The sequence below is a fragment of the Sinocyclocheilus anshuiensis genome, unplaced genomic scaffold, assembly GCF_001515605.1.
Source record: "Sinocyclocheilus anshuiensis isolate Anshui unplaced genomic scaffold, SAMN03320099.WGS_v1.1 scaffold101, whole genome shotgun sequence".
NCBI classification, from domain to species: Eukaryota; Metazoa; Chordata; class Actinopteri; order Cypriniformes; family Cyprinidae; genus Sinocyclocheilus; species Sinocyclocheilus anshuiensis.
Genome location: NW_015540892.1, coordinates 872746 through 883326, shown reverse-complemented (window position 1 = coordinate 883326; position 10581 = coordinate 872746). Strand labels below are relative to the sequence as shown.

The 10581-nt window shown below is 42.7% G+C and overlaps 3 protein-coding genes across 3 annotated transcripts in view; all 3 read right to left on the bottom strand.

The window, feature by feature from the left end:
* The window catches only part of LOC107688882 (nodal modulator 3-like), a 13858-nt gene extending 8815 nt beyond the window's left edge, over positions 1 to 5043 (bottom strand). Inside the window, exons 1-13 of the mRNA XM_016486712.1 lie at positions 5038 to 5043; positions 4793 to 4882; positions 4229 to 4334; positions 3927 to 4077; positions 3625 to 3802; positions 3397 to 3538; positions 3178 to 3309; positions 2103 to 2239; positions 1896 to 1983; positions 1748 to 1811; positions 1497 to 1592; positions 1184 to 1384; positions 940 to 1022 (exon numbers count right to left, since the gene is read on the bottom strand). Coding sequence (XP_016342198.1) covers positions 940 to 1022; positions 1184 to 1384; positions 1497 to 1592; positions 1748 to 1811; positions 1896 to 1983; positions 2103 to 2239; positions 3178 to 3309; positions 3397 to 3538; positions 3625 to 3802; positions 3927 to 4077; positions 4229 to 4334; positions 4793 to 4882; positions 5038 to 5043 — 1474 coding nt within the window. The remainder of the gene's footprint in view (positions 1 to 939; positions 1023 to 1183; positions 1385 to 1496; positions 1593 to 1747; positions 1812 to 1895; positions 1984 to 2102; positions 2240 to 3177; positions 3310 to 3396; positions 3539 to 3624; positions 3803 to 3926; positions 4078 to 4228; positions 4335 to 4792; positions 4883 to 5037) is intronic.
* A 10-nt stretch (positions 5044 to 5053) lies between these two features.
* LOC107688881 (nodal modulator 3-like) lies at positions 5054 to 6222 on the bottom strand. The gene is made up of 4 exons (XM_016486710.1): positions 6064 to 6222; positions 5869 to 5975; positions 5277 to 5349; positions 5054 to 5083 (listed from the first exon to the last, which is right to left on the bottom strand). Exons 1-4 carry the CDS (start codon positions 6193 to 6195, stop codon positions 5054 to 5056), a joined length of 342 nt encoding a protein of 113 aa, XP_016342196.1. The 5' UTR covers positions 6196 to 6222.
* A 1500-nt stretch (positions 6223 to 7722) lies between these two features.
* LOC107688880 (uncharacterized) lies at positions 7723 to 10161 on the bottom strand. The gene is given in 1 exon segment (XM_016486709.1): positions 7723 to 10161. A coding segment is annotated over 1 exon segment (2439 nt).
* Positions 10162 to 10581: the final 420 nt, after the last annotated feature.

Sequence of the window (10581 nt, the reverse complement as noted above, 5' to 3'; positions counted from 1 at the left end):
ATTTCTTTTTATTAAAGTTACAAAAGTGATTTAGTCAAGAGCAGTGAAATATTTTCTCTCTTTTGTTGTTGGATTAATTAACATGAATGGCAGACAGCAGGAATATTAGACTGCTGCCAATTTAAGAGCTGCCCGGATCCAATATACTGACAACCACATTTTTTCTTTCTGAGCCGTTTTGCTTTCACTTAAGACCTAAATTACTTTGTTTACGAGGATACTTGCAAAGACAGGAATTTTGAAACATACAAGTGTGTGTATTCAACCGTTCAAGACGACAAAAATAAAAATGCTCCTGCACTCTATGAGAACCGTCATCACATGCGCATGCCTCTCTGAACAGCGCTCAGAAACAGTTTCTCAGGCAGTGCGCACATAGCGAAAAGAGTTCTCTTTTGCTGCTGATTGCATTTCAACAACTTAAAATCACTTGCAATGCTTAAAAGCGTGTGCAAACAATACGTTTTTGTGACTACGTAGCACAGCAACATCAAGTGAGCATGTAACCGCGATAGAGACGAGTCCAAAAATTTCTAACGGTTGACAAATTTCTACCGGTATACCACCCCTAGTAATATGTATCCTTAAGGTACTAGTATGCAGCTTTTAGGGCTAGATAAGTTATTCCTATAAAGGTACTGGCCAGTGACAATGTGTTGTACCCCTAATGGTACATTTTTTGCACTTTAAATTTTTTTTTAACAATATACCTTTTTTGTATATGATTCAACTGCATGAATTTGGTTGTTGGTCAGTGTCACCTTACAGTACATGTTACTGTGGATTTCCTTTTTATGTAGCTTGACAAATATTAATTTCATTCTTTGTGTGAACAGAAGTTGTTTGCAAATTGTTCCATAATTGTTGTGAAAGGTCCTAGGCACAACATGCATCCATTAGTATAAAACAAAAAAAGCTTTAAAAAGATTGCACTCTAACCTCCAGTGATTGTAGCCTCTACTTCAGGAGGGTAAAACAGAAATTCTTTGGATGAAGGTGTGACTGTGATCTTCTCCCCAGCCCTAAAATAGCCAACAGAGCCAAGATATAAAATTAAGACTATGAAATTTGTAACTGGTAGGAGAATACAATGTGATATATGTTCTTTGCACATGATTTCACAATATTTTTTCTAACACAGGCAGAAGAGGAAAATGCTGGCAAACATTCTCCAAAATCATACCGTGCCCAGTAGGAGAATTCATAGTGGAAAGGCTCATGGAGTTCATCTGGTTTCTCTTCCACAGGGGGGCTGTTCTCGTCGCCTCTTTCTTCCCTCTCCTTCTTACGGGCAGCTATTTCCAGAAGCTGCAGCTCCCATCGCTGCTCCTCGTTTGAGCGCAGGGGCCCCAGAACCAAAGCAGGCTCACTCTCAATGGAAGATCTGCCAAAATTAAACAAAGCCACCAGGTGTATTGAAAGCAACAGCCAGAACTCAAACAAACAAGACAGACTTTACTCTTTTAGACACACATAATAACAATTCCCTCACTCACTTGATGGTGACAGTGACATCCAGCATCTTATCAGTGGTGATGAGTCCTGTCATGTGGTGTCTCACAGCAGTTAGGGTTAAGATGCTTGGGGCAGACCTGAGGAACAAGGATGAAAAACAACAACGTGGATTAGACTTCATTTAATAATGTTACACAACAAGCACATACTGCAAAAGCACAGGATCAAAAGGGAGAAAGCTGCGGCAGCTACTTTGATTTTAATATAATGCTTGGCACAGGCAGTCACATACGTGTTGTAGGTGTAGTAATCTTGTTCAAACTGGTGACAGGAACGTGGAGTCACTTTATAAACACCTTAGATTAAAAATAAATTTGTTAAGAACTTTAAGCTTTATGAACATACTGAACTTACAAAACTGAAGGAAAAGCTGAGCTCACCTGGCTTGGACAGACAGAAGCGATTGACTCCTTTGGACAGATTGTAAATGCCAACATTCTCTGGTGAGCTGCCATCTTGGAAAAATTCCTAAAATTATGGATAAATAATGCATCATCATCAGTATTACCATTTTAGGCTTGTAACAGCTGATTTTGGCAACTATGTGATCACTCATCTTTAAATATTTAAATGTTTTCAGTCCTCACCAGGGTAATGGCATGGGACAGTGAACAGCGCAGCAAGTATCCGGTTTGTCTGAACTCCACTCCCTCTATGTACGAGTCAAGTACATCGATCTCCACTGACTTGTGCTTCCAGCACCACTCCTCTTGGGTGATAGACACTGTGACAACCAGAGGTTGTTAATTTTTCGTGAACTTAATGTCTACACTGCTGAAATCCTGCACAATTTAGCTCAAAAATAATAATACGCTTAGTTTATCATATATAGCAATTCAATAAACTTTCAAAATTATAAGAAACAAATCATGTTAAATAGGATGAAAACCTATATTAGTTATCATTCTGATATTTTTCTAGTTATAAATAACCAAAACATATGACTGTACTATAAAATTCAAATTAAATAATAATGATGATGATGATAATAATAATAATGATTTATTTTACTATACAATAGCAATGTATTTGATTCTTTACTTTCTCACTTTTTTTATTTTGATTAATTGCATAATGTCTATTTGTTTAGTACCTACCCAAAGGTCATCTATCATAATTTACCATAGATTTTTGGGTAATATAAAAAAAAAAAAGAAATAGAAGAAGAAGAAGGAAAAAAAAGAAAACGCAAACAACAACAAAACTCAAAAACAAATGCTGACTTTTTTTTACTACCGTTCAAAGGTTTGCGGTTTTCAGTCTTCAGTGTCACATTATCCTTCAGAAATCATTCTAATTTGCTGATTTGGTGCTCAAGGAACATCTCTAATTATTATTTATCACAGTTGAAAACGGTTGCGCTGCTTAATATTTTTGTGGAAACCTTGATACTTTTTTGCAGGATTCTTTGGTGAATAGAAAGTAAAAATGAACAGGATTATTTAAAATAATTTTTTTGTAAAATTTCATTTTGTAAAATAATGCTAAACTATTTAATGCCACTTTTCATCAATTTAATTTATCCTTGCTGAATAAAAATATACAGTTCTTGAAAAAATCTTACTGACCAAAAATTTTGAATGATAGTGTATCTATTTAATACCATAATTATAACCATCTCTATTGCTCATTACAATCAAAACATGTAAAAACATTGCTTACCTTTGTACTTTCCGGGTAACACATTATTGAAAGTGAAGCTGAGAGCTTCACTGCTGCCAGTCAACTGGAGGTTTTGCCTCTCTCCTTGTCTGCTCACAGGCTGAAGAGTGACTGTCAGATCTCCACATGCCACTGATGGGACAATTCAATCATTGAGGCAAAGACAGAAAGCACATTTATCTAATTGAATTTGACAGCGGACATGAAAAATCAGCTCACCAAGACAGGACACAGAGCCAGAAACAGATGCTATGAACTGAGTGAAGAGAAGGTCGGTGATAGGACGATCCACAAGTGAGATATCGAGAGAGTATGGCTGAAGAGCAAGTCCAGCCTTCACATCACTTTCAGGGAGGGTCACCTGTACAGCGCACAACGTATCTAAATTAATGTGCTGTGCAATTCACTCTAACTTTAAAGTCAAGGCACAACATATATTCTCATTACCTGTATGCTGTAGTCTCCTGGTTTAACTTGAAAGCAGAACGCTCCATGGCAGTCACTTTCGACAGTGCGGAAAAAGCCCTGATCCTGTCTCCGAGTCGAGAGCGTAACTCTGTAGTGCCCAAGCTGTTTAACAGTCTCAGGAAGAAGGATGACTGAGATGTGACCACACACGCTAAACCTGAGAATAACAATGGAGCAGAGATGTTAAATCGAACCCCTAATGCTAGACGACTGACACCTCAAGTCTACGTTTATCTTCTAAAAAACAGCTTTCTGAGGACAATTCTTGCCTGCATACTCACCCTGCAGTGATGATGTCTGGCAGCTGAGGAGTGCTGGGAGCAATCTTCACAGTGACCGGCTCAAAGAACATCAGCTCCTTGTTTGTGTTGATGGTATAAGTGCCTGTAGTCATATTCTCCAATCGGAATGAACCATCTTCTTTAGTTTCCACTGTGAAAGAGATCAAGGAGGAGGCAAAATATGAATGCAATGTGTTAATTTAGCATACATTTATTAATTAAGCATGAATTGTGCAGTACTTTGGATATACCCTAATATGCCTAATTATGTTAATTTCACTTAAGTGTATCATCACAGTTACCTTTAATTTGGTTGTTAAGCGTTACTACGGCATCTGCAACACCCTCTCCATTGGGGCTATTCAGAACTCTGCCCATCACAGAGAATCCCATGACACGGAATATTGGCTGAGAGACAAAACAGGTTAGAAACCAGGTTAGGCTGCTGAGCAAGACCAACTGTTTTGTACATTATTTATTTATTTAATCCTAATAACGATTTAATGTCCATTTAAACACTTCATGTAAATCGTTTAATCACCACAGTGTCTTGTCTCCATTGGCAACACGCACCATTTGTGTCGATTGCAAGTGACGACGCAGGTATCGGAGAGTGCAAGTGGCGATTGCAAGTGACACCGTAATTTAGTTTCTTTAGTTTCTAGTGAGTCTGAAGACCTTGATTAATTTGCTTCATGTTTGTTTGATTAGGGTTGGAGCTAAACTCTGCAGGAAAGTGGATCTCGCGAGCCAGATTTGAGGATCACTGATGTAAATTATAATACTGTCCAACCCTAATTGTCAATTTAGGTGTCAAGTCATGTTTCCAAATCTGTGAGAACAAGTCAGAGAATTGAAAAACTCACCTCCAATGTTAAACTGCTGTGTTCTACTTTGAAATCCATACGAGAAGGATCAACGTCAAAAGTGATTCTCTCTCCTCTGTAATATGGGACCTACAATTCAAGAAGAGACAAGCTAAAAATGACTGACATCTGTGCTTTATCTTTGCATTATAAATAAGGCTGCATGAGATGGATGAAATTATATTCAAATTATTTCAATTGAAAGTAGCTCCAGAAAGTAATCAAATACTTATCAGAAGTCTTACAGGCATATTAGATTTGTCACCAAAAACATTCCACAGTGGTTGAGCTCTGTGAAGGAACAAAAATAGTGAACCAAGTTTTTTTTAGAACAAAACTGCATCTACATTTAAATGAGATGCTTTGACATAAATGTTATATGTGAACTAGCAAAACTGGAGTGGCATGAAAATCTTTCTTCAGGTGTTGACATATTCGTCATTGAGAAATATGTTTTGTCAATAAGACAGTTTGTACTATATACATGTTCAAGGGTCCATGAGGCATGAGTGGCGGTGATGTCATAACTTCCTGGAAGCACCTTGAGGAAAGTATACCTGTGAAAAACAACACAAACAGGGCAAAATGTTTTCATGTTTAACTGTTAATGGTATTTATGGACAATGAATATTATTTTGAAGTGATAGACCCTTGGAGTAAGATGGCCCCCTCAAATTAGGGTTGGATATTGTTGCTGGTGTTCTTATTGTTAAATTGAATAATTATTATAATTCATGGAAAATGTAATTTAGGTTAAATTAGGTTTAATTTCAGGAATAGCTGCAAATTATAATACATAATATTATTCAAAAATGATTTATCATAACCAGTAGACCAGTGGAATAATGCCATTCAATCTGAATTTATAGTTTATAGGCATTATGACCCCCCCCCACCCTCGAGAATTTGACATGTGACCAATAAAGGATCTACACATTACAGATTGACCTCTTGTTGAATTTTTTTATTTTTATTTTTTTTAAAGACTCCACATTGTGTGATTTTGCTGCAGTCAGTGTCCGAAGAAATTTTGCATGCTCAAATTCTAGTTTGACCACTAGACAATATCTACTCACTGGCCTCCAGCTTGTGTGAGGACACTTTGAAGGACATCATCTTCTCCTACTTTTCTCAAACTTACTTCAACCCCTGCAGGCCCCAACAAATCCCCTTTACTCAAGACCTAAATGAGAAAAAGAAAATGAGCAGGGTTTTTTTTTACCTTACAAAAAACTGTATTACAAAGTCAAATGCATAAAATTTCAACTAACAGTTCCCAAGACTGAAAACCCAGTAAAAATGAAGTTGATGTCTTGTTCTTTAGTGCAGATGTCTGTAATTCCATCCACATGTAGGTCCACAGTTGTTGGCTCTGCATACAGATAAAGTATAACACAATACATGACTAGGTGAATAGTGAGTCCATCTTAGAGAACTTTAGGTTACTCATGTAACCCCGGTTCTCTGATAACATGAGTGAGGTATCTCACTATGGGAATCGCCTCGGGCGTGACCAATCCTGGAAGCACCAATTACACCACGTCTGTCAGTTGACAGACCAATCACGACAGTGATGCGGGAGTCCCTCCTCCCTATATATATCACTGCATAATGGTCCCTACCTCATTCTCCGCATATCTCTTCCCCGTGCTGCTGCAAGGAGGGAAGTGTGGTGAGATACCTCACTCATGTTATCAGAGAACCGGGGTAACCAGAGTAACCTAAAGTTCTCTTTCAAACATTCGTTCGGTATCTCACTATGGGATATAGACAACTCCCGTATTGCAGATATGCTGTCTGAAGCAGGCATGTCAACCAACTCAGTGATGTGTGATAGCATAAAAATGAAAACCCTCCACTATTCACAGAATAGGACTGGGCCTTTTTTTTAATTTTTTTTATTATTTTTTTTTTTTACACACTTAGAATGAGCCAACGATGGCTCTGTAACATCCAGCCTATAAAATCTGACAAACGTGTGTGGCGATGCCCAGCTCGCCGCCGCACAAATGTCTTGAATTGAAACGCCCTTAAACAACGCCCACGAGGTGGCCACGCCTCGGGTACTATGAGCCCTCAGCCCCTCGGAGGACTAAGACCCATGCTATTGTAACCCAATATAATAGCTTCCACTACCCAGTGGGACAGGCGCTGATGAGAAATAGGTTTACCCTTATGAGAATCAGCCCATGAAACAAATAACTGATTACTCTTCCACAGCGCTTTCGTTCTGTTTACATAGCAACGCAACGCATGGACAGGGCACAAACAGTGAAGCCGCTCTTCTTCTGGTGACGAAAAGGGCGGCGGATGAAAAGCCAATAAATCTACTTGATTACAGGCTAGAGCTGACTCGCTCACTTTAGGCACGAACGCTGGATTAGTTTTGAGAGACACTCTCGAGTAATCCATAGCGAACTGCATACAGGAGTTATGAATCGACAAAGCATGAAGTTCACTAACCCGCTTAGCAGATGAAAGAGCCAGTAATAATGCGGTCTTTAGGGAAAGGAGCTTCAGATCGCTGCTGTCTATAGGTTCAAAAGGTGTACGGGATAGTGCGTTAAGGACCACAGACAGATCCCACGGCGGAATCAGTGGTTTTGACACCCTTTTCAAACGCCGCGCACCCCTCATAAACTTGCATACCAGCGGGTATCGACCCATAGTGTTATTGTCAATCCCCACATGACACGCAGAAATCGCTGCGAGATACACCTTAACGGTAGAAAAAGCTCTGCCTTTATTCAAAAGTTCTTGCAAAAAACATAACACATCTGCGACAGAGCAGAGAAATGGAACAATGTGCTTATGTGCGCACCATTGCTCGAAAACATTCCATTTCCTATCGTAAGCAGAGCGCGTCGAGGCAGCCCTCGCGTTCTGAATTGTCTTGATCACCCTCGGAGGCAACCCAGTAGCATTTAAGTTTAACCTCTCACGGGCCAAGCCCAAAGAGCAACTTTGTCTGGGGCAGGGTGAAAAATCTCCCCGCGCGCTTGTGAGAGGAGGTCTCTGCACAGCGGGAGAGGCCAGGGCTGGTCGCATAGGAGCTGCACTATCTCTGTCAGCCACAATTTCCCCGGCCAGTTCAGGGCAATCAATATGACTGAGTGACCGCACTCCCTTACCCTTCTTAGAGTTGGTACGATCAGACTTAGCGGAGGAAACGCGTAAAGCAGTACGTTTGGCCATGGGTGCGCTAGGGCATCCACACCCATAGGCGCACCGTCCCTCGCTAGCGAGAAGAACAGAGGGCAGTGAGTGTTTCCGTGCGATGCGAAGAGATCTACGGCAGCACGGCCGAATCTTCTCCACAACTGGCCAACTACCTGAGGGAGAAGTGTCCATTCTCCATACCGAGGATTTCCCTTGGACAGGAGATCCGCCCCCGCATTCATTATTCCCGGGACGTGCGTTGCCCGTAATGAATGAAAATGTTTCCTGCCCCACACAATCAGTTTCTGTGCCAGACTGTGAAGCTGAGGAGAGCGTGTACCCCCTTGGCGATTTATATATGCCACCGTGGTCGTGTTGTCTGATCTGATCAGAACATGGTGGTTCCGCAGAAACTGCACAAAATGTTTCACAGCTAGAAACACTGTTAACAGTTCTAGGTAATTTGTGTGCATGCTCTGCAGCGAGACGGGCCATTTCCCTTTCGCTATTCTGCCCTCGCACACTGCACCCCAACCTGAAAGCGACGCGTACGTCGTTACCACCTTCCTCATGGAAACTGCACCCAGCGGAGTCCCTGATTCGAGGAACGAGCGGTTTCTCCAATGACGGAGAGCACGCATGCAAAGTGGTGACACCATCACTCTGCGGTTGAGGTGGCGTTTTGGACATAAGTGTTGTGCCGCTGTTCAATTCTGAAACTCTCTCATTCACAACAGTCCTAAAGGAACAACCGAGACTGTCGAGGCCATCAGCCCTAGAAGGCGTAAACACAGTCTGAATGGGACCTTGTTCCCTTTTTGAAAAAGGGATAGACAGCTGCGAACTGACCTGATGCGCTCCTCTGACAGAAACGCTTGATACCGATCTGAGTTCAGTCTGAGGCCTAGATAGACTATCTCCTGTGTGGGCACCAGGCAGCTTTTTGTCTCGTTTATCTTGAAGCCTAAGCTCTCCAAATGAGACACAAGCATCTTCGTGTCTGTCTCCGCTTGCTGCTGTGACGGAGCGCAGAGGAGTAGATCATCCAAATAAGCTGACACTCTGAGACCCGCTGTTCTCAGCGGTGATAGAGCCGCTTCTTTACACTTGCTGAACGTTCGTGGAGCTAATGAGAGCCCGAAAGGAACAGTCGTAAACTCGTAGGCTGTGCCCTGACAGGCAAACTTGAGGAATTTCCTGTGTGCCGGGTAGATGACTATATGGAAATATGCGTCTTCCAGATCGACTGAGGTGAACCAGTCTTTCTCGTGAATAAAATGTGACAGCACTTTGAATGTGGGCATTTTGAACTTGTATTTTCTGAGGTGTTTGTTGAGGTTCCGCAAATCCAGAATGGGACGGAGACCTCCCCCTCTCTTGGGAATTACAAAGTACCGGGAGTAAAAGCCGTTTTGGCTGTCCTCCGACGGTACAATTTGAATTGCTATTTTCCTTATTAAAGAGGCTATTTCTTCCTCTAAAACTTGAGCTGACTCCCCTTCTGCGGCTGACATCAACACACTGTTGAACGCCGGTGGTTTTACAGCAAACTGCAGACGATAACCCTTCAGTATTGTAGATAAAACCCAGGGGTGTATTGCACATGCGCGCCAGCTCTCCGCGTGAGCAGAGCTAATGGTGCGGTCGCGCCATCTAGCGGGGGAGCTGGGGATTGCAGCTCTGAATTGAGTAATTTTGGTTTTGTGTGTGTTTTTATTGTCAAACCCTGCTGTGCCCTCGGCCCACTGCCTGGATGCACAGGGAATTTTTTTTGTGAACTGTCCTCTGCCCATTCCGGCAACTCCGTGGGTGGAGGGGGGAGAACTTCTTTGTGGGGCACTGGGGGAACTGGTGCCAACTCCACACCTGAACTGGTCAAAAGATAACTTTTTGACATTTCCTTGAACAGTTCCCGAGTCCAACGCCTTCTTTTGGCGGGAGGGGGAGAAAATAACCACTCTTTTTGAGGGAGGATAACAACAGATACTCCACGAGTGCTGTTGCTCGTCCCGTCGTCCAGAACATGAGGACAGGTTAGGTTGCCCGGGGTTTCTTCCCTCCCTGAGGGTTCGCCGGTCTGTGTCTAGCTGCCGCTGCTGCAAAGGAAGGTTTTCCCCTTGGCTGTGCTGGTCTAGGTTGTGCCTCAGTCTGCTGAGGCTGGGGTGGTCTGGGGCTCCTGAAAGCCGGCTGACCACTTCTGAGGGGGGCATCAAAACCAGGGCGTGCTAATGGAGAAGCCTTAGGAATGGGTTTTCAGGGGAGGCAAGCTTGGAAAGCCTCACCCTCCTGCTTCCTCAGAACACACCGCTGGCGCATAGCAGTGACTGATGCTCCGAAAAGGGCTTTGGGCTCAACCGGGGCATCCAGGAAATCAGCTTTCTCTCTGTCAGATAGCCCTGAAAGTCCCAGCCAGAGAGCCCGCTCACCCACCACTGCCAAGCCCATGCTGCGGCCGCAGCTCTGGACTGCCCCCCTGGAGGTTCTCAGGTTGAGATCGGCAATAACGCAGATCTCTTCCCAGAGAGCTGGGTTTGGTGACCCAGCATCCATTTGTCTCCCCATCTCCTCCATGAGCTCTGCTTGATAAGCAGTGAGGAGCGAGGTAGCATTCAGAGCCCTCACTGCCAGAG

Coding starts and splice junctions, on each gene's coding strand:
- LOC107688881 (XM_016486710.1), bottom strand. CDS start 6,195: ATGTATTGTGTTATACTTTATCTGTATGCAGAGCCAACAACTGTGGAC. Junction 5,350..5,868: donor CTCACACAAGCTGGAGGCCA/GTGAGTAGATAT, acceptor TGTTTTTCACAG/GTATACTTTCCTCAAGGTGC. Junction 5,084..5,276: donor CCTCATGGACCCTTGAACAT/GTATATAGTACA, acceptor GTTCCTTCACAG/AGCTCAACCACTGTGGAATG.